Source organism: Prunus avium, chromosome 1, assembly GCF_965620075.1.
Source record: "Prunus avium chromosome 1, drPruAviu1.hap1.1, whole genome shotgun sequence".
Lineage (NCBI taxonomy): Eukaryota > Viridiplantae > Streptophyta > Magnoliopsida > Rosales > Rosaceae > Prunus > Prunus avium.
In genome coordinates this window covers 51,117,804-51,138,386 of record NC_142284.1, presented here as the reverse complement: position 1 = coordinate 51,138,386, position 20,583 = coordinate 51,117,804, and the positions used below count along the sequence as shown (strand labels likewise).

Here is a 20,583-nt window from a genome sequence, read left to right as displayed (position 1 = left end):
ACCCTGCCTTGTAGGCTTGGTCCGCCATGCGAGCACTGTATTCAGGTTGAGGAGAGCTCTCAAACCTTGAGATTGAAGAAGAAGATGGAGAGTCGACCAGATCAGTGGCACGTGCATATTCAAGATTGCAAATTGCTGTGTTGATCTCTGCCATGAGTGCTTCCGGCATGGCTTTGATAGTCTTCAGTTTCACACCATCAAAGACACTCCTCCATTGGGAGCTTTTTTCTGCAGAACCCATCTCAAGAGTTTGGCTCAGGACCTGTTTCCGATTATAAGAACGACCCAATTGTGAATTTTACTTTTTATTGCCCAAAAATACAACCTTTGATGAAATTAAATTTCTTTCATTTCACAAGAAGAACAAAGCCCTAAATTTTTTTGTGGAGAACCCAAGAAGAAGAAGGAAGGAAGAAATTGTACCTGGAATGAGAGAAGTGGGCGTTCAATTTTCTTCAATTGGTGGCAGATCCTGAAACCTGATCAGCTCTCTGAGAACCGTAGACCCAATTTTTTATCTTCCAATTTTGTATCGTTCTTGTTAGTTTTGTTAGTTTCTTTTTTTATTTTTTCTTTGGTTGGAAAGAAGAGAAACCAAAATGATAGACATATATGGACCTCCCAGATGGGCCAGTTCTTGATCCAAATCAAACATGTACAAAGGCCCATACAACGACCCTTGCTTTCATCTTTGTTTCGAATCTCACTTGCTTTGCAGGCAAGAAAAACTTTCAAATCTCAAAATCAATTGTCCATTATATGATTTTAGATTGTTAATATTCTTAGACATATCTCTAAAATTTACATCTAATTTCACTCCATTTCAAATTGACTTCTCAAGCTACAAACTCTTGACACCAAAAAGTTTACTTCCATTCAATGGTGATCATCGATTGAAACAAAATGATCTGAATTGATCAATATCCGAACTTTCAAGGAACAAGAGCCACAAGGAAGGACAAGTGAAGCTGGCAAAGCATTTTGTGCCTCGAAGGATATCTTGCTTCCATCTCTTAACAAAGCATACCCCATCTTCTCCAACTCCAAAGAATCAACAAAGAAATAATCACCACATCGGCACTGGTAATAGAGTTGAATGACCTCTCCTGCATCCTCAGCCATCACATCTTCTAAGCTGATGTCTTCTGCAACTATAGCATCATGTCTAGAAGCTCCAAGGGCAATGTCATAAAGTGCACGAGCCCTCGAATCGCCAAGGATTTCCCAAGCCTTTTGCACCTTCAAGAACCTATCTCCTGACCCAGATGTATTTTGTGATTTATCAGGATGACTATTAAGGATGGCAGATCGGTAGCTTGCTCGGATATCTTCATAGCTGGCATCTTGTTTCACAGATAGTATGTCATAGTGAGTTTCCTGAATGGAGTAGTTGCCAAGAACCATGGTTGTAGCCACTTGCTATCAGATTAGCTTCACTGCATACGGAATATAAAAAAAATTATGAGAAAACCTAAGAAACTATCAATTTCATCTCACTCATCCGATGCTTGAGTTAGGCGCCGACTAACTCCCTGGCGCCTACCCCTAACGATTAGGGTGAAATCGCGGCGGTGTCCTCCCGCCTAGCGCCTAGGCGGCCGCCTAGGCCGATTTTTCGAACACTCTAAAATCTGAGCTTCGTTTTGGAAACCAATGCATCAAACTAACTAAAATTTCAATTTCAAAGATCGAAGCTGTAAATCAGAGATAATACCACAGATTCGAAATTCCAGATTCGCTAAACAAAAAAGTATGAAATCAAAGCGCCAAACTTCAGAACCAGATTGAACCAAATTGTTGCTTTTCATGAACCAACGACGCACAAATTCAACCAAAAGGAAAATTAAAAATACAAAGACCAAAGAGAAACACAGAAATAAGCTCACCTCGAAGTTCATCTGGTGGGCCGAGCGAAATCCAATCTAACAAAAAATAGGCATCGTCCGAGGGAGCAGATGCAAATTAAGTGCAGCAGGCAGATGCAGTGGAGAAGAAAGATAAAGAATTTAAATTAAATTAAAAACTTCGTGGAGCAAATGCCGAAACTTTTACAGTGGAAAACCTAGCCTCTGTCGAGAAGAAAGGCTGGGTGTGATTAAATCAAGTTTTGAAATTTACGTTTTGACCCCAACATTTCTACAATTTTCAAAAAGACCCCAATTTTTTCCCTTTTTTTTGGGGATTTTTCTTTTTCTCTTTGTTGGTTTTCCTATCAAACGCTTTTTTTGGGTCTGCGTTTTCCTATCAACACTAGACATATTGATCCTGTTACCCAGAAAACAAAAGTTGGATTGATCGTGTTATATTGCTGGGTTTGCTGATTTCCCAAAAACTTTAGAATTTAGCAAGTGTTGTTGATAGGAAAAACAAAAAAGGAAACAAAACTTTCCTAGTTTGTTTTGCTGGAATTGAGTTTCCCATTCTGTCAACATTTCCTATTGTGTCAAGGAATTGATTTTAAATTTCTACAGTTGACAATTCCCTTTCCAAACAGGTCTTATCTATGTATTTATAGGACCAAAACCTTACAACATACAACAAATTGTCAAAGACACTGAGAGAAGCAATGCCTAGGATGATGATGCTTCCACTTGTTGTCCTCCTAGTTTTTCCTGTTTCTGTTTCATGGGCAGCCTCGGCTTCTGTCTATGACAACTTTCTTCAGTGCCTAAACACCAACACAAACCCATCATCAACCCAATTGTCCAACATCATCTATGCCCAAAACAACCCTTCGTACTCATCTGTTCTAAGAGCCTACATCAGAAACTCAAGGTTCAACACCACTTCGACTCCAAAACCAGTCCTCATTGTCACACCCTCTGCTGCATCTCATGTTCAAGCCTCTGTTGTTTGTGCCAAACAGCTTGGCATACAGCTGAGAATCCGAAGCGGCGGGCACGATTATGAGGGCCTTTCTTACTGGTCTGATCAGACCTTTATTGTCCTTGACATGTTTAACCTCAGGTCTGTGACTGTAGACATTGAGGACAGCTCGGTTTGGGTTCAGGCTGGAGCCACACTTGGAGAATTGTACTATAGGATTTCGGAGAAGAGCAAAGTTCATGGCTTTCCTGCTGGTGTTTGTCCCACAGTTGGTATTGGAGGGCACATTAGTGGTGGTGGCTATGGAAACATGTTGAGGAAGTTTGGCCTTGCTGTTGACAATGTCCTTGATGCTCAGATTGTTGATGCTAAGGGAAGACTTCTTGATAGAAAAGCAATGGGAGAAGACCTGTTTTGGGCTATTAAAGGAGGGGGTGGAGGAAGCTTTGGTGTCATTGTTGCATACAAATTGAAGCTGGTTTCTGTCCCAGAAACTGTTACAGTTTTCCAGGCTGCGAGAACGTTGGAAGAGAATGCAACTGACTTTGTTTTGAGGTGGCAAGAGGTGGCACCAACCACAGATGACGGTCTGTTTATGAGGATGCTACTGCAGCCAGGGAGCAACACTGTTAAAGCCACAATCATCGCAGAGTTTCTAGGTAATGCTGACCAACTTGTGTCATTGTTGGGGAAACAGTTTCCTGAGTTGGGTTTGAAGAAGGAGGACTGTAAGGAGATGAGCTGGATTGAGTCTGTGCTTTGGTGGGATAACTATGATAATGGGACCTCCCCTGATGTGTTGCTTGATAGAAATCCTGATCATGCAAATTTCCTGAAAAGAAAGTCTGATTATGTTCAAACCCCAATTTCCAAAAGTAGGTTGGAGTTACTGTGGAAGAAGATGATTGAAATAGGCAAAATAGGGTTGGTTTTCAATCCATATGGTGGGATGATGAGTCGGATTCCGGCCTCTGCCACGCCTTTTCCACACCGTGCCGGTAACTTGTTCAAAGTTCAGTACTCAGTGAGCTGGGGGGAAGCAGGGGCTGAAGCAGAGAAGAAATATACCAGACACCAGGAGGCTTTTCAGGTTCATGACCCCATTTGTGTCCAAGAACCCAAGGAGTGCTTTCTTGAATTACAGGGACCTTGACATTGGTGTCAATAAATTTGGTAACAGAAGCTATGAACAAGGGAAGGTGTATGGCTTGAAGTACTTCAATGACAATTTTGATAGGTTGGTGAAGGTGAAGACTGCTGTTGATCCAGAAAATTTCTTCAGGAACGAGCAGAGCATCCCACCTAATCCAAGTTCCCACTCAGAGCCACCTAATCCAAGTTTCCACTCACAGCCACCTTTTTCAAGCTTGTACTTAGATGTTAATGGGGGGTCAAGTTCCAAACTATCAATGGGGAAGCTGAGGCTAGTACTAGTGTTCTTGTTTATTTCCTTTTCATTTTGTATTTAGTCAGATATTAGTAGCAGATTGGAAACCCTTCAATTTTGTACCGTGGTAAGGTAACACTTAATAAGAGTTGGTAGAAAGAATTTTTGTTCTCTGGAAAATATATTTGTTCGAGTGTACTTGTCCCCTTAAGAAAAGATAAAGAGCTTTATATTTATCAAAAGAATTAGAGAGTGTTGCACAATGTTCAGAGACAGAAATTCATATTCCCCATTAATTAATCAATCATTCACAGGGAAAGTTTCAATGTCTAACAACAAAGCTCACTTAGCCTCCGACCAAGACTTCTTCACCTTGAACCGTCAGCACCCGTACGATGACAATCCGTATTACCAAAAAATGACTTGTGAACAAACAAGCAGCATGGGGCATACCTTAACCTTCAGTGACTCCACCCCACTATCTCTTACAAAGAATTTCTCCCTATTTCTTCTATTTTTCACAAAACAATTTGATAGGAACAAAAATACATAAACCCAGGGAGACCATGACTAGAGATTCCAGTGAAGCTATATATATGCACGTGTTTTGTGATATTTCCAGAACATGGTTAGCCTTTGCAGGTCACATTACAATGACAAGGGTTTGTCCTTTCTTTTTTTTCTGGAGAAATCCTATCATGCACCAACAATGCCAGAGGCCCAAGGAACAACAAGTGGTGCAGATGGATGGTTGTTTCTGTATGATTCAGGATACTTGTCCTTAAAATTGAGTTTAGGCGTTTCTGCCTGCATTTTGATAAATGAAAACAACAAATATTAGACTGGATTGGATCCTCATAATCGAGACTAATCTGGACGAAACTTAACTCAGATTAAAAGAAAAATAAACAAAATGTGTAATTGTATTGAAGAGGTTGTTTCATTCTTACGTATTTCAGCCAGCACTCTCCAAGTTTATGCTCATAGATATCTGGAGAATGGCAACCGCTTTCGGACGGGCAGTATACCCATATATTACATTTCTTTTCGTTAGGCTTAGCACGTTTAGCTTGATCCAAGCAAGCCTGACAACAGTCAGCTGCACTATCTTTGTGGTGGTTAAGCCCCCATCTTACAGCAGCACCATCATAATCGGTATGAACTTCCGCATGGCATTCAGGTGGAAGCGGCCTTCCAGGCAAAATTTGATCTTATAGAGAGAAAAAAGGAATACATACATCAGCACATGGAATAAGTCTCTACCAGACAATAGAGTAAATCTCTCAACACTAGCAGATAAGTATCATGACTTTTGTATTCTTGTAAAGGAAAATAAAATGTGAATTGGAGGTTTATTTACGATAGAGAGAAGGGCAAGGAGCATAAATTAATGAATTACCTAACTCCTCCTCTTCACCCTCAGGTTTATCATGATGTTCTGTGTTAACAATTTCAGCAGGTATCCAAAGGCCCATGTCTTCCAACAGCACTGTCCAATCAGACTCCAAAGCTTTTACTAGCATTTCTATAGAGAGAGAAAATCAGAATACAAAACACCAGAGGTCGGTCAAAACAATAATTATTACTGTCAATAGACTACTGCATAATAGACAAATAAGATTATTTTGACCAAAAAAGAAACATACACAGTTCACAAATAATGACCACACCTGCTTCCTCATGAAGATTTTTTGAATTTGAAGCGTCTGTCTCAAGAGCCAACTGCTTAGCTTCCTTCAGTTTTTCCTTGCACCATCTTTCGACAAATTCTGTTTATTTAAGCAAACAGCATCAACAAGAGAAGTTGATAACTACCAGCAACAAACCAATAACATAACGAATTATATGACACATATTCTGTATGCTTTATCTCATTACACTCGTCATATTTGGTCAGTTTAATTATTAACAGCTGATAAGTGCTTCTAAAGAACTTAGTGTGGACATGTGAGTTTAAATTAAAGTTTATAGATTAGAAAAAGGTCAAGCTAATTAGTGGGAACAGCAGTTTACAAGGAGAATATGGGTGGGTTTACATCCAATTAAGTTACAGAATGAGTTGGAGTAAAGCTTTACCAGCATTTCATTGTTAAACAGAAAATGTTATAAACTTGTAAGGTACAAGTGAAAGAAGCACTGAATACTAGAAAAAAGTGTAAGCACTTTACACTCTGGAGCATATCTAAGTACTAAACACAAATGTGCACATATCTAAACTATGGCCAATCTTGCTGAAAAATAAAATTATACAAATATAGTATTTCCTAAGTTAACTGAAACAAGAATTATCCATGCCACCAAGCACTGCCCACCCCAAAAGAGAAACATGGCACTGAAAAAGCCACAATAACCTTGAAGTTTCTGCTGTAATCTGTTATAATTATTTGTAGTGCCTAGTGAAATACAGGGTGTGCCTAAAATAAGCCTTTTGCACTCAAATCCTTTTCTTCCAATGATCTGTCATAATATATAGAGAAAATGTACATGCTACCAGAATACCAGAAAGCCATTTGTTCCTTGAGACAAAACAAACAGCAGGATATTCCTTCTACACCCCTTTCATACGAAATCTACCTAAACCTCATTTAATTCTTTTTCTTCCTTCAATCCTAAATTCTAGTTCTATTTCTGAAAAGAATACAGATAGGGGATAATTTCGCTAAGAAAGCTGAATCGATTTCGAGAATTTTAGTTTAAGATTTCATAGACAAAAACTCAACAGAGAAGAAAACATAAATTCATAATCTTATCAATTTCTAGGACAGAGTTGTCAGTCACTGTAAGATGATCTATGGTTTAAACCATTTATGCGCAATTGCATGGAGATTAACTATTCTAGTGCAAAATAAAGATTGCCTTGAAATGCAGTTAACAAAAAGAGATGAGCTAAAAAAAATCAAATTGAGGCGCACTAACCTCTCTGCTCAGTAACATTTGCTTTGGGCCTCAAGGTTTTCAACCTCTCAACTATCTCATTGGTTATCTTCAGTTTCAAAGGCTGTGGCAATTCAACCACTACCTCTCTGGAAAGCTCCTTCTTTAGTGCCTTTACCTTTTGAGCATAACAAAGAGTCCTCCGTTAAATTAAAAAAAGTTAAAGCAAACCGCTCTACCGATTCAATCCAACAGATCTACCACCAAAACACTCAAAATGCATCTTACCAATCTAATGAGCTCAACCGGTTCAGCTGCTTTTCGAATCCGAACTGATTCCTCCATTTTCCTAATCTGATCTGGAGTGTACTCAAGAGCTGAACCAATATATTAACAGAACATTTCCTTGATTAAACAAGCATTCAACATTGAGAAACCTCATAATTTGAAACTGGGTTCTCACAAAAAGACCTCAAACAGCAAGTGGGCCATTCAAAGCAACAAGATTTGAACAAAGCTTATAAAATCACAAGCTAGAGAGAGAGAGAGAGAGAGACGTACTGGGACGTGAATCTCTGTCGGAGTAGATGTACAGAGAAGCGTAGAGAGAACGAAGAACATATAGAGCAACAACAATGTTAATGGAGCAAACGATGAGAGTGGTCTTCTTGTACGAACAGCCCCATTTCGCTCTACCTTTAAATCCCCATTCTCCTACCCGAGCCATTCCTTCGTGTCTTCTCCTTCATCCCACCATATCCACTTACCTCGTCACAGATCGATCATCATCAGAGACAGATCAAAACCCATAAGCCTTAAACTTTCGAAACGTGGCTCCTGTTGAGGACACAACCCAGGTCTTCTTTTGCACAGGCTATTCGTACGGAGCGGTGAAATGAGTGTTTTTGGGCTTCTGGGTTTTTCTTGTCGTGCCTAATTTGCTGCGATTTTGTGGAATTAATGCAAAGCCGTCGTTATGCAGTGATTATAAATAAATACAAAAATTTACTGGGGATGGGAAGCTATTAAAATAATGATTAAAATTAATGAACAATGAGGTGCCCAGGGGAGGGAATTATTAGGAAGATAGGTATTGATTATGGTGTTTTCTCAGATGATTCCGTGATTGTTGCTGTTTGCTCGGTAGTGGTGGAAGCCTAATCAACCTGTTTGCCGTGCCTCCTGTGCCTTGTGCTAACGTGCGCTTTAGGTGTAGGCCCTGTGTTTTCCTTTTAAAAAAGGTAACATTTTACTATTTACCTCCATTTTTTCGTTGGTACAAACATTTACCCTCCATTTCATCTCCTTCAATAATTTGTGTGTACAAACTTTATCATTAAAGTGGCCCAAAATAACAACTTTATCATTATAGAAAGCTACTTTGTGAGCAACATTTTAATTGAAAAAAGTACACAAAAAATTCTGATGGGCTTGATCAAATCTAATTGTGACCACGGTAGCAATAAGATTCTAGTCCATTTCATGAGTTACAAATAATACAAAGTGAAGTTTAAGTAATTCGATCTATTTTTATGGAGATGTAATCGATCTCGAGCGCAATTCTTAGTCCACATAAAATAGGCAAACCATTATTTATTGCTTGATGTAACTTTATAATAAAACGCGTATTGAATTTCTTATTTCGTGATTAAAGGATTGCATCATAGTTTTGGACTCTATATGAGATATACCTATCACTCGATTTATACATTTTTGTATTTATTTTGTGTACAACAATGAAAGATGTGATGTGCCACATACCTATCACGCGATTTACACGCAAATAGTTAATAAGGATAAATGGGCCGATGCTCAGCCCAAGCCCAGTTTTCACACCGAAAGGGAAAAATCGCGGGAAAATGCAGAACTGGAGAAGCAGCTTTTATTAGGGCGCGCCCTTTGAGTTGAGACTTGGAGTGATTTGGGGGCTACCATCAAATTGAAATCAAAGTCATGGAGATGAACGATGGCGATAACGAAGAGTTTGGGTTCTCCAGAAATTACTTTCTGGCAAAGGAGCTCCGTGGCTCCGGCAAGAGATCTCATTCTAAGCTCTCTGATATTGACGTCGTTGACGAACCGGTAATGCTGGGTCGCCTTCAATTCCTTCAAAATCTCCCATTTATTTTGTTGTTTTGGTTAAACCTTGAACTTTGGCTGATTGGTTATTGTTTGTTTTCTTCTAATGTGCAGGAACTGATTGCAGCAGCATCTAAAATCGAACCAAAACATGAGAAAGAGGTCAAGGAATTGATGAACAGTTATAGGAGTTCGTACCCTGAATGGGCTTTTGAGCTGAGGTATTCTCCTACCTTGTAGATTAATCAGCAATGTCTCAAATGCTCTTCTTTTAAATTATCATTTGTGTAGATTGGGATCTAATGTAGGAAGATTGCTTTCAAGTTAATTTTTGTGCCAATAGAGAAAATAAATTATCTTTCTGGCTTCTTATGCTACAAATTGTAGTGTTTTTTTGTACTCGAGAGTGTTGCCTATGGCAATTGGTGCCCTGATGCATTTATTAGATGGGCAATTGGACTAGTATTTTTGTACCAGGATGAATTGCATTGTTTTCTTTTAGCAATTGATTGACTTCTGGACTTGATGCCTGTTATTTATGAATCAGTTTCGATATAAATTGTAGTTTAAAGTTTTGAGATTTCCCTTTGTTTTATTGTTTCTTAGTTATTAATTTGTGGGCAGGTGGTTTTGTCTTACACTTATCTCTTAGCTTATACTATTTGTACTGTTGTTGAACATCTATTTTGTATGTTCTTATTCACCCATTTTATTGTTCTTAGATGTGGTCTTGGCCTTCTTATGTATGGATTTGGATCAAAGAAGGCCTTGCTTGAAGATTTTGCTTCAACATCATTGACCGAGTATTCTGTGGTTGTTGTCAATGGATATCTTCCGGGAATAAATATAAAACAGGTATTATTTACTTGGGATACAAAATAGTCATAATTCGTTTTCCCATAATATCATGTTTACACATACATAAGAGCTTATGCCCGCTCCAAAGCAATATGCGAGTTTTCTGGATTTTCCAATTGTGTGGTTTATTCTTATTGGCAATATGATTTTTGATTCCTGCCCTACCATGTCATACGCAAGCTACAATGAACTTTGTGAACAATGTGCTGATCACCTTGAGCGCACTTAAGTTGTTCTGAGGTGGCCAAGCCCATCTTCCTCGTATGAAAATATGACAAAACCTGGAAGAGAAGAAATGGAAATAGATCCAAACCCAGGACAGGCATATGCCCTCAAGGCTAATTTGTGAACGGCAACATTCAACATTATCATTTCTGTTAACATGCTATCTAATGTTTGAAATACAGGTTGTGGCAGCCTTAGCTGAACTTCTGTGGGATCAACTGAAATCCAAAAGAAAGAATCCCGGGAGCTCTTCCAAAGTTCAACAGCCATTTAGTTCTAGATCCATGGATGATCTTCTTGCATTTTTGGATGAGGATAGGACAAACGAATGTTTTGTATACGTTGTCATTCATAACATTGATGGGCCTGGATTAAGGGACTCTGAAACCCAACAAGTTCTTGCACGAGTTGCTTCTTGTTCCCATATTCGCATGGTGGCCTCTATCGATCATGTGAATGCACCTCTTTGTAAGTCTATTCTTGCTATAATTTGTTATATAATGGATAACAAACTGTCTGCATGAAACAAATGCTGCATCAAAGAATTGCATATGTCATCAAGTTTAATCACACCTTCTTTGCCTTAAATAGTGTGGGACAAGAAGATGGTTCACACACAGTTCAACTGGTGCTGGCATCATGTTCCTACCTTTGCGCCATACAAGGTTGAAGGAATGCTCATTCCCCTGATTCTTGCACATGGAAATACCACCCAAAGTGCCAAAAGTGCTACAATAGTTTTGCAGAGTTTGACATCCAATGCCCAGAGTGTGTTCAAAGTTCTTGCAGAGTATCAACTATCTCATTCTAATGAAGAAGGTAAGTAGCTATAAAAGCCTACATGAACTCTTCGAAGCTTTAACTTTTCTAATCCATTGATCATACATTATCTGAATACGTATCGGTTTCTCAGGTATGCCCGTTGATAATCTGTATGCAAGCTGTCGAGAGCGCTTCCTAGTGAGCAGCCAGCTTACGCTTAACTCCCATTTGACAGAATTCAAAGATCACGAGTTGGTCAAGACCAAAAGGAATTCTGATGGCCAGGATTGCTTGCACATCCCTCTCACAAATGAGGCACTTGAAAAACTCATAGCGGAGCTCAGTCAGTGACAACTTGTTAAACTATTCGGGCCTCAAAGATTATGTAGATTTGAAGTCCTCCTGATAGTAGTGGAAATGATCCAAATTTCTCACTGCCTCCTTAGAAAGCTAGATAACTTGCTAAGATAAATCACGTGCGTGTTATTTTCACCTAAGGCTGTAAATATGAGAAATGACCATTTACGTTTTCAACATATTAAAGGCTATGGAATACACGTGAAAGGATAGACATGAGCAAGCTAAAAATAGAGAATGATATTAGCACATTATTGACTTTTAGCCTATTTTGGTCAGAATTTAGTAATCTAATCACTCGGCGACTCATTGACCAATGCTCGAACTCTTGACCAGTGCTCAAACCTCTCGACAAGGGGCTCTACCATCCTTAAGCAATGCTCAGATTCTCTCCAACGTGGTCGAGACTCCCTCGGGTGGTTGAAATTCTAAGAATCAAAAGTCTAAAATGTCTTTAAATCGTCCAATGTTTGGATGTTTTTCAAAATTTGCCGAGTAACAATGAGAGCTAGGGCTAGCTTTTCTCCTGCCTATCGTAGACCGAAATGCATGGAAGCGTAGCTCAACTGGAAAGACAAGGCGATTTGTTTGCGTTTACGTCTCTAGCAAACCAACCAAACCGGATCTAGATGGACTTCTAACAGTGCGAGAAAACGACAAGAAGTCAACAACATACAACCCCCCCGCCGATTAATCTCCCCCAAACAAATCGAACAGAAAAAGGAAATAAGATATCGATTTTTCGTCTCAGAAGAAAAAAAACACAAATTTGGCAATTTGGTATTATATATCTCTATCCCAAGCCCTTTAAATCTCCATCCAATCAAGCATCGACACGTTTGGCACAAGGGTAATTGCGTAATTCAATTGCAGGCATAAGTTCAATGGCTCATACAAAATTTGGCCAGCTTTTTGTGGCGAAGTGTGGCCGAGTGTCGAGACAAATCAGATGAAGCTTTGTCTCTCTCTATAATTGCAGAAGAAAGTCCAAAAGGGTCCAAGCTGGCCTCTCCCATTCCCCTGTATAAAAAAGCTGTAAACTTTTACTTGGTGTGAAAACCAGAGAAGCAGACCCCGCTTCTCATCCATTTGATTGAATTGAACCCAATTAGTTCTCTGCAAATTCCAAAGAAACCCAGATAAGAAAGTAAGCTTCTTGAAGCTCAATCTCAAGCAATTGTGCAAAAAGTTTGGTTCTTGGGTGCAGGAGGAGGAGATGTGGGGATTTGGGGGTAGGTATTATTGGGGAAGAAAGGAGAGGAGTGATGAAATTGAAGGGATAGTGGTGGTGTTTGCATGGATGTCGAGCCAAGAGCGGCACTTGAAGAGCTATGTGGAGCTTTACTCGTCTATGGGTTGGAACACACTCGTCTGCCACTCCCAATTTCTCAATATGTGAGTTCCAATTTTTTGCTAGTTTTGATGTTTTTCTCTTCAAGGTTTTTGCTTTGCTTTTTTCCCAATTGGAAAATACAAGGTTCTTTTTTTCTAGTAAGGGCGTTGTTTGTTGTTTACCTTTATGGGTTTGACTAGCTTGCTATAATTGGGTGCTTTTGCTTTTTGGGTCCTTGGAGGAACTTGGTTGCTTAGCATTTTGAGTGTTGCTGAGTTATTCTGGTTAAATCAGTGCAATTTATCTGTCCTTATTTGATTCATTTTGGGTGGGAAATGCATTTGAGCCCCCGTTTCCTTGTTTTATGAAATCAGGACTATTTTCAGATAGCTGAACTTGCGGTTGCCATTGCTGACTTTAGTAGTTTTATGATTGAGGTGGAGAGCCTATGCGGAATTGCAGTCCTTGTCCTCTAAATTTAATGTGAATCTCCCAAAATAGAATCATTGACACAGTGCAATTTATATGTCGTTGATGAATGGACAATTCGTAGAAATAGTATTTTTTTCACAGTATGCAACTTGTTTTTTTTATACTTTTTGGCACTATGGAAATATTCTTGCTATCAATAGCAATCATGTTACAAATGAAGGACTGCCGTTAAGTAAATTGACAAAATTAAGCTTTTGTACAAGCATATTTGAGTGTCTGAGGACACTTTCTTCCCCTTTTCCTGGAGATACATGGTTGTTTTATATCTTCCTCCGTGTGATATAAAAATTCGCCTCAATCTTCAAATGTTCCAAAGCTCAACTTAATTTGTAGCTTTGGTGGCTTGAATTCCTCAATATACTTTTGCAGAACATGAGTTATTATGCGTGGATGTGTCTGTTATAATGGCTGCAATCATTCAATTATGTACAATTGCTGCCTCCAGAATAGAAGGGCAGCTTGTACTCATCCTTTTGATGTTGGACTAAGGTTTGATTTACATAATTCCTGCAGGTTCTTTCCTGAGAAGGCTACAACTATAGCGACTGATATTCTGAATGAACTTCTTGAGGTTAGTTCTATTATAGTTCTCCAACTATAGCTTCACAGGGACTAAAGGTTCTGTTTATTGATTGATTAACCTACCCGAAGAACTTGTGTTTGGGCTATGATATTGAGGAACCTGTCTGAGATCCAAAACCATATTCATTTAAGTAGAAGTTTCACAATTCCTGAAAGTGAAAATGACTGCCATAGTTGTATGATCTGTTTCCATAAAAAAAATTGGCATTTGTAAACAAACATCCAGAATTTTTGTCATGGTATGATTTTCCGGGGTAAAGCTAATTGCTTTATTTTATATCTTAAATGCAGGAGTTGAAGATTAAGCCTTGCCCTGTGGTCTTTGCCTCTTTTTCTGGTGGTCCAAAAGCCTGTATGTACAAAGTTATTCAGGTAAACTCCTTTTAGTATTGTATGTTCCTATTTTTTCATATTTTCTATGTTGAAAGGATTTGTCTGGTTCATGTAAAGTAGCATCCTGTTGATTGAGGCGATGTATTGACTGCATTTTTCGTTTGTGCAGATAATTGAGGGAACTTGTGAAGCAAAACTGAATCTGGTATGTTTTTTTTGTTTGCATTCCGTTAAGAATAATTTAACTAATCAAAAGAATATATAACGTAATTTTGTTATGGATTATAAATTTAAAAGACATTGATGCATCAAATAAGGGGACCAAAAAAGAATATGTTGTCATTCTCATTTGTTTATCTATCAATAGATTTTAGGTAATTGTTTATATTTTTGTGTTAAGGGCAATATAGTGTGTTCCATTTCGTAATCTTATTAATTTTCATTTTTGGCTTTGAAGGATGATTGTCGACTGGTTAGGGACTGTATTTCTGGCCACATCTATGATTCCAGTCCAGTGGACTTTACTAGTGATCTGGGTACTAAATTTGTTCTTCACCCAACTGTCCTGAAAGTATCCCATCCACCGAGATTTGCATCCTGGATGGCGAATGGCATTGCTTCTGGCCTTGATGCCCTCTTCCTCAACAGGTTTGAGTCACACCGTGCCGAGTATTGGCAGACTCTCTACTCCACTGTTGTAAGTTACTAGATACACTCCAGGTTATATTCTATTCTATTTTTAAAAAATTCATATTTGTTTCTCTTCCATTTATTCAGTATCATTCTTATGCAGGGCATGCAGGCCCCATATCTAATCTTATGCTCAGAGAACGACGATCTCGCTCCATTTCAAGTTATATATAATTTTTCTCAATGCTTACGAGAACTTGGGGCTGATGTTAAACTAGTAAAATGGAATGGCTCTCCTCACGTAGGTCCGCTTCTAAACCTAAACTTAAAGACTAAGTAACAAATGCTATTCACTGTATGTAGAGCTTTCTTACTAGTAAAATGCTTATTTAGAGAATAGTGTAAATATACTAAATCCTACAACTTGATTCAATGCTGTGACTCACAGGCCATTACAGGCATTATCCAATTGATTACAAGGCTGCTGTAACTGAGCTCCTTGGTAAAGCAGCTGGAGTTTATTCTCAAAGAATTCGACGACTGGAAGGAGAAACATTGGGTATGCCGGCAGCACAAGAAGAGATCGTTGACAATGAACCGATGAGTAGTCTCAGAAAAGCTGCTGGTGGCTCAAATGGGTTTCGAGGAGTCACTTTGGCATCCAGTGATCATTTCTTCACGCCCGGCTCAATGGAGTATGACGGAGGCAGAGATGTTGGGTCTATGCAAGACGAGCGCAAGGAAGGTTTGATTCACCTGCGTAACCCACCAACGCCAACCATGAATGTCCACGGTGTCCTTGGTCAGATCCTTTTCGACGTCTGTGTTCCAAAAACCGTTGAGGATTGGGATATAAAATCATCCTCGGGCTCTTTGAATGGGAACCGCAGTTCATTGGCTTCAAGAAGAAGGCATGCCCCTTTTAATCCAATCAAGTGCATACGTCGGTCAAGATTATAGAATGGTATAATTGGGAAAATTTTCTTATTTCTTTTTGTAATAAGGAGTATGATGATCTCTTTCTCCTACGTAAAAATGTACAGTGGCTTCACTGAAGAACCTTAGGTGGGTGATGAGAATCATTGTAATGAAAATTAGAGGAACTTGTAAATGTACAAAAAGAAAAAATAGATAAATTAATATTATTAATAATAATCTTCTGGCTTTTGTTGAATCCTATTCACTTTCTGTAATTTAAATTCCAATCTATTTCGAAACACAAAAATAAATAACAGAAAAGAAAAGAAAATATGTCTTTGTTTCTTTACGCAAATGAATTTCCTTGAATATCAACTCTTCTTCAAAAGTCAAAACAATTCTGAATCGCTGAATTTTGCAAAAAGGGAGAGATGAAGATACTGTTGACCGGCGCCTCCGGTTATTTAGGAGGCAGATTGTGCCACGAGCTACTGAAACAAGGCCATTCCGTTCGCGCCTTGGTCCGCCCAACCAGCGACCTCTCCTCCCTGCCTCCACCGTCACCAACCGGTAACGGTGGCCTCGAACTCGTCTACGGCGACGTCACCGACTACAACTCCCTCCTCTCCGCCTTCTCCGGCTGCGACGTCGTTTTCCACGCAGCCGCCGTGGTTGAGCCCTGGCTTCCCGACCCCTCCAAGTTCTTCTCCGTAAGCTCCCGCTTCTTCCAAAATCTAATCAAAATTCAAGTTTTCACCTTTTTGTGTATTTGATTCGTAAAGTTCGTTCCTTTTCAATTTCCGATCCCGTTAGGTCAACGTCGGGGGATTGAAGAACGTGCTGCGAGCGGTTCGAGAGACGAAGACCGTACAGAAGGTCATCTACACGTCGTCGTTCTTCGCCCTCGGACCGACCGATGGCCACGTCGCCAACGAGGCTCAGGTCCATCACGAGAAGTTCTTCTGTACGGAGTACGAGAAATCGAAAGCTGCCGCCGATAAAATCGCGCTACAGGCCGCGCAGCAAGAGGAGCTGCCGTTGGTGCTGCTTTATCCCGGAGTGATCTACGGGCCCGGAAAGCTCACCGCTGGAAACGTCGTCGCTCGGATGATCGTCGAGCGGTTCAACGGCCGATTGCCTGGATATATAGGCTCCGGGAATGATAGGTATTCGTTTAGCCATGTCGATGATGTTGTGGAGGGCCATATCAGAGCTATGGAAAAAGGTCGAACAGGTGAGAGGTATCTGCTAACAGGTGAAAACGCATCGTTTAAGCACGTTTTCGATGTAGCAGCTGTGATCACTAAGACGCAGAGGCCTAAATTTGGGATCCCATTGTGGTTGATTGAGGTGTACGGATGGGCGTCTGTTCTTTTCTCTCGAATTACAGGGAAGCTTCCTCTGATTAGTCCTCCGGTACGTAATGTGGGTTTTGTGTTTGATCTTCATGTTGATGATAATGTTTGTCTTTGCTCGAATTTTGGGGTTTTGATTTTGTTGTGGTTGGTTCATTTGGTTGCAGACTGTTTATGTTTTGAGGCATCAATGGGCATATTCATGTGAGAAGGCGAAGCAGGAGCTGGATTATAGTCCCAGAGGATTGAAAGAAGGATTGGGGGAGGTGTTGCCTTGGCTCAAGAACTTGGGCTTGATCAAATATTGATCACATAAACTTTGATGAGGGTGGGGTTTGTTGTTTGCTTTATGTGACTCTAGTTAACCAGTAAACATTTTCAATTTGATGGGATGTGGCGCTAAAGATCGGTTCATTGATGTCAAGTTGGGTGTTTTTAGTGTGTTAACTTTTCTTTCAATAAGTATGTATTCCATCTATTCGTCTTCGTGAAATGATGCCACGATTAGTAGTTTACAAGTATGTGAGTGACCGTTGATATGTTGTGAGTTCCACATGCATCGACGGTCAAAAATTGCTTGCGTGCATAAGCGATTCACCTTAACACTGCTATTCTCACAACACAAACTGCTTCACCAGTTGTAGAAGTTACAAAATCATTGGGCAGCTCAATAGCGCTAAAATTTGAAAATTTGAAATTGAACTGTTGGATCGGATTTGAAGCTAATTGATTGAGTCGTACAACAATGAAGGGAACACAAGCAAGCAGACCCTTTGATTGATGTATCACAAATTCGCAATTAATAAGCATAATTTATTTGAAATGATAGGAACTGTAGATGGAAATAAAAATACAATGAATCTTTTTAAAATAAGGACTTTGCCACCATTTCACTTTCCTTCCTCCACCAAAAACAAAAACGAAAAACAAAAAAACCAGAGAGAAAGAGAGATAGAGAAATTTTTGGTTTGGTTCTAGGGAAAAATGGTGGCCGCCAAGTTATCATACGAGGAGTCTCGACAGCAGAGGATGGAGGAAAACAAGAAGAGAATGGAGGCACTGAATCTGCCCCAGCTTGCTCAGGCACTAAAAGCCCCATCCTTTCCTAAACCCTCCCCTGTAAGTAAGCCTAAACCCTAAACCCCTCCTCTCAGCATCTATCTCTGTTATGCAAAAATATCTCACTCTGCTTTATCTTCTATTCTCAGATGAAGCGAGCAAAGCCTCGGACAGTCGAGAAGCAGATGGTTGTGGTGAGGAGGTCCTCTCGCGTCGCAAACCTGCCTACCCCTGTTTACAAAGAAGTGGGTTCTTTCATTTTCCATCTAGTAATTGTTCAAAGTTTCTTTCTTTTTGGGTTTTGAGTAACAAAGTTTCAATCTTTAGTGATGTTATGAATTGTGACAGATTGCTGTGGATCCATTGAGGATGCCCAGAAGGCATTCTACTTCGAAGCATAGGGATTTGTCGAACCGGGTATATGCTTCAGATGAAGCAAGAGCTGAGGCGACAGAGAGAGCCGAGGAATTAGAGTCGGGTTTGGGATCCGATCACCCGACCTTTGTGAAACCCATGCTCCAATCACATGTCACTGGTGGATTCTGGCTGGTAAACAAGTCGCTTTTCTTTATATGCTCAAAATGTCACCTTTCTATTGTATGCTTCTTATGTATTGGTATGAGTATGACATTGTTTGTCAAAAGGGCACATGATTTGAACAGCATATTCATCCTGTTTGGCTTCTATATATACTGGGTTGTTCTGTCCTGTTTTGCTTCTAGTTACAGACTTATTATACATTAAGCCTGTAATGGCCATAATCTCGTACCTGCCCTGCTCTGTAACTGATTTAAGGATCAATTTACTCTGTAATGAATGTTCTGTCATATTCGAAATTGTAAACTATGTCTTTCTAGGTGAATGGTTATCTCCTACTTGATTAGCCAAGTCTAGTTAGAGGGAAGTGGCATATCCCATTATGCTGATCACCCGTTATCTAAGTGATATGCTGCCTGCTTCATATTGTGCATTAAGGATCAATTTGATTCACCGGTAGAGGGGTACTTGTAATTGTTGTGTCTAATTTGGCAACAGGGTCTTCCAATCCATTTCTGCAACAAGAACCTCCCAAAGCGCGATGAATCGGTGATATTGGTAGATGAAGATGGTGACGAGTACCAGACTGTATACTTGGCCAATAAACGAGGACTCAGTGGTGGGTGGAGAGGGTTTGCAATTGCTCATGAATTGGTGGATGGGGATGCATTGGTGTTTCAACTAATCCGGCCTAAAACATTCAAGGTGATTGATTACTAAATTTTGATTTGGGGACTCAGGAGGGATACACAAGAGAAATGGTGTTTGAGCCAATGGTGGAAATAAGTATATTGCCTTCAATAGATACAAATTATTCTAACTAGATAAGTGCCGGACGAATCATGTGCTACGTTTGTCAGACCATCCTATTACTTTGTTTTCAGCTTTCAGTTTCTATTTTTAACTTTATGTGCTTGTATCATCATTTCAGGTGTACATTATAAGGGTGGAAAGAACTTAAGAGGGCAACCAGATTACTATTGAACTTTTGGCTCAATGTTGGGGATTGTTTTGTGATCTTTCTTGTAGAGAGGTAGAATTTACGTTTTGGTTCTCTCTTTCTTTTGCAGCTTATGCATTGACCAAAGAAATAGCAATTTGTGACCCGATTTCTATCGCTTCGTCGTCGTTTAGACCATGAATGACATTAAGAATTGTAGATGTACATTTCTTATGTACTTCCTTGACCTAGTCATAGAATTACCCTTTGGCTTATGGATTCCAAATTCCATATACTAGATATTGTCTAAAACTCTATTGACATACCAATCACATGGTTCCTTCTGCTGTGAGATTGAGATAGGTTAAACAATCATATCAAAAGAAAGGCTTGATTGAAATACTTGCAGAATTGGCATATATAAGAGTCTGGGCCAGTACCTGGTATCAGAGCCAAAAGTCCCTAGAAGAGTGGTTAAGTTTAAGGTTCAAACTAAGTTGTTGGTTTAATCTTCTGGTTTTTCTGTCAAGTTTCCTTTACTCACTAGTCATCGAGTTGTCTAGCTGTCAGATAGGCTCATTAGCCGTTGCCCGTTAAGCTAAGGCGTTGAGAGACCTAGGCAGGGACTAGCAACCTTGAATTAGGAGGAGAACAGAAGGAAAGCATAAAATCCAGAATTTTAAAATGGCAAGCCTTAGGAGAATGTTGTCTATCCGTTCTTCTGGAGAAGCAAGCTCTAGTAACAATCCTAGCCATAGAACCCTACGAGTTAAAAACTCTCAAGAAATAATCATGCGGGACGTAGAAAAGGAGTTGTGCAACTGGGATATACCCAGAGTACCCATCACTGATATATACTATAAAGGATCTTTCAAGTTCAGATCTGATTACGCAATAAAAACTGTTGAAAAAACGATATCTGTCATTGATAAAAAAGATAGTTTTCAGCTATTCACCCAGAGTCAAATCGACCAGCATCTGGAGAGAAATTATAACTATTTGCACATAGGATTGGTGCAGGTAGCGGTGAAACCAC

The 20,583-nt window shown here is 39.6% G+C and overlaps 6 protein-coding genes and 1 pseudogene across 6 annotated transcripts; 5 read left to right on the top strand and 2 right to left on the bottom strand.

Moving 5' to 3' along the window:
• Nucleotides 1-423: 423 nt before the first annotated feature.
• LOC148297982 (DNAJ heat shock N-terminal domain-containing protein) lies at nt 424-2,062 on the bottom strand. The gene is made up of 2 exons (XM_021964550.2): nt 1,887-2,062; nt 424-1,436 (listed from the first exon to the last, which is right to left on the bottom strand). Exon 2 carries the CDS (start codon nt 1,402-1,404, stop codon nt 877-879), a length of 528 nt encoding a protein of 175 aa, XP_021820242.1. The 5' UTR covers nt 1,405-1,436; nt 1,887-2,062; the 3' UTR covers nt 424-876.
• A 170-nt stretch (nt 2,063-2,232) lies between these two features.
• Nucleotides 2,233-4,745, top strand: LOC110747918 (berberine bridge enzyme-like 21 pseudogene; annotated as a pseudogene).
• LOC110761969 (dimethylallyl, adenosine tRNA methylthiotransferase) lies at nt 4,483-8,268 on the bottom strand. The gene is made up of 7 exons (XM_021964556.2): nt 7,649-8,268; nt 7,376-7,464; nt 7,130-7,265; nt 5,884-5,982; nt 5,613-5,738; nt 5,164-5,423; nt 4,483-5,020 (listed from the first exon to the last, which is right to left on the bottom strand). The coding sequence occupies exons 1-7, from the start codon at nt 7,812-7,814 to the stop codon at nt 4,910-4,912; spliced, it is 987 nt and encodes a 328-aa protein (XP_021820248.1). The 5' UTR covers nt 7,815-8,268; the 3' UTR covers nt 4,483-4,909.
• Nucleotides 8,269-8,901: 633 nt separating this feature from the next.
• On the top strand, nt 8,902-11,554 carry ORC2 (origin recognition complex second largest subunit 2). The gene is made up of 6 exons (XM_021964508.2): nt 8,902-9,169; nt 9,281-9,387; nt 9,889-10,021; nt 10,432-10,717; nt 10,841-11,068; nt 11,163-11,554. The coding sequence occupies exons 1-6, from the start codon at nt 9,041-9,043 to the stop codon at nt 11,360-11,362; spliced, it is 1,083 nt and encodes a 360-aa protein (XP_021820200.1). The 5' UTR covers nt 8,902-9,040; the 3' UTR covers nt 11,363-11,554.
• A 717-nt stretch (nt 11,555-12,271) lies between these two features.
• On the top strand, nt 12,272-15,912 carry LOC110761927 (peptidase, S9A/B/C family, catalytic domain protein (Protein of unknown function DUF829, transmembrane 53)). Its single transcript, XM_021964507.2, has 7 exons — nt 12,272-12,763; nt 13,707-13,764; nt 14,067-14,147; nt 14,278-14,313; nt 14,566-14,805; nt 14,902-15,043; nt 15,187-15,912. Exons 1-7 carry the CDS (start codon nt 12,585-12,587, stop codon nt 15,696-15,698), a joined length of 1,248 nt encoding a protein of 415 aa, XP_021820199.1. The 5' UTR covers nt 12,272-12,584; the 3' UTR covers nt 15,699-15,912.
• Nucleotides 15,913-15,931: 19 nt separating this feature from the next.
• FLDH (NAD(P)-binding Rossmann-fold superfamily protein) lies at nt 15,932-17,473 on the top strand. The gene is made up of 3 exons (XM_021964510.2): nt 15,932-16,366; nt 16,470-17,072; nt 17,179-17,473. The coding sequence occupies exons 1-3, from the start codon at nt 16,088-16,090 to the stop codon at nt 17,317-17,319; spliced, it is 1,023 nt and encodes a 340-aa protein (XP_021820202.2). The 5' UTR covers nt 15,932-16,087; the 3' UTR covers nt 17,320-17,473.
• A 130-nt stretch (nt 17,474-17,603) lies between these two features.
• Nucleotides 17,604-19,772, top strand: LOC110761892 (B3 domain-containing protein At3g19184-like). Its single transcript, XM_021964478.2, has 5 exons — nt 17,604-18,130; nt 18,220-18,315; nt 18,419-18,619; nt 19,106-19,312; nt 19,539-19,772. Exons 1-5 carry the CDS (start codon nt 17,996-17,998, stop codon nt 19,566-19,568), a joined length of 669 nt encoding a protein of 222 aa, XP_021820170.1. The 5' UTR covers nt 17,604-17,995; the 3' UTR covers nt 19,569-19,772.
• The last annotated feature ends 811 nt before the right edge of the window (nt 19,773-20,583 follow it).

Bases quoted from the DNA above. Each gene is read 5' to 3' on its own strand.
- LOC148297982 (XM_021964550.2), bottom strand. From the start codon at position 1,404: ATGGTTCTTGGCAACTACTCCATTCAGGAAACTCACTATGACATACTA.
- LOC110761969 (XM_021964556.2), bottom strand. From the start codon at position 7,814: ATGGCTCGGGTAGGAGAATGGGGATTTAAAGGTAGAGCGAAATGGGGC. The intron at 7,465-7,648 runs GTACGTCTCTCT...ATATTGGTTCAG, and splicing joins CGACAGAGATTCACGTCCCA to CTCTTGAGTACACTCCAGAT. The intron at 5,424-5,612 runs GTAATTCATTAA...TCTCTCTATAAG, and splicing joins GGGTGAAGAGGAGGAGTTAG to ATCAAATTTTGCCTGGAAGG.
- ORC2 (XM_021964508.2), top strand. From the start codon at position 9,041: ATGGAGATGAACGATGGCGATAACGAAGAGTTTGGGTTCTCCAGAAAT. The intron at 9,170-9,280 runs GTAATGCTGGGT...TCTAATGTGCAG, and splicing joins TTGACGTCGTTGACGAACCG to GAACTGATTGCAGCAGCATC. The intron at 9,388-9,888 runs GTATTCTCCTAC...TATTGTTCTTAG, and splicing joins GAATGGGCTTTTGAGCTGAG to ATGTGGTCTTGGCCTTCTTA.
- LOC110761927 (XM_021964507.2), top strand. From the start codon at position 12,585: ATGTGGGGATTTGGGGGTAGGTATTATTGGGGAAGAAAGGAGAGGAGT. The intron at 14,806-14,901 runs GTAAGTTACTAG...ATTCTTATGCAG, and splicing joins AGACTCTCTACTCCACTGTT to GGCATGCAGGCCCCATATCT. The intron at 15,044-15,186 runs GTCCGCTTCTAA...TGTGACTCACAG, and splicing joins GAATGGCTCTCCTCACGTAG to GCCATTACAGGCATTATCCA.
- FLDH (XM_021964510.2), top strand. From the start codon at position 16,088: ATGAAGATACTGTTGACCGGCGCCTCCGGTTATTTAGGAGGCAGATTG. The intron at 16,367-16,469 runs GTAAGCTCCCGC...CGATCCCGTTAG, and splicing joins ACCCCTCCAAGTTCTTCTCC to GTCAACGTCGGGGGATTGAA. The intron at 17,073-17,178 runs GTACGTAATGTG...ATTTGGTTGCAG, and splicing joins TTCCTCTGATTAGTCCTCCG to ACTGTTTATGTTTTGAGGCA.
- LOC110761892 (XM_021964478.2), top strand. From the start codon at position 17,996: ATGGTGGCCGCCAAGTTATCATACGAGGAGTCTCGACAGCAGAGGATG. The intron at 18,316-18,418 runs GTGGGTTCTTTC...GAATTGTGACAG, and splicing joins CTACCCCTGTTTACAAAGAA to ATTGCTGTGGATCCATTGAG. The intron at 18,620-19,105 runs GTAAACAAGTCG...ATTTGGCAACAG, and splicing joins TCACTGGTGGATTCTGGCTG to GGTCTTCCAATCCATTTCTG.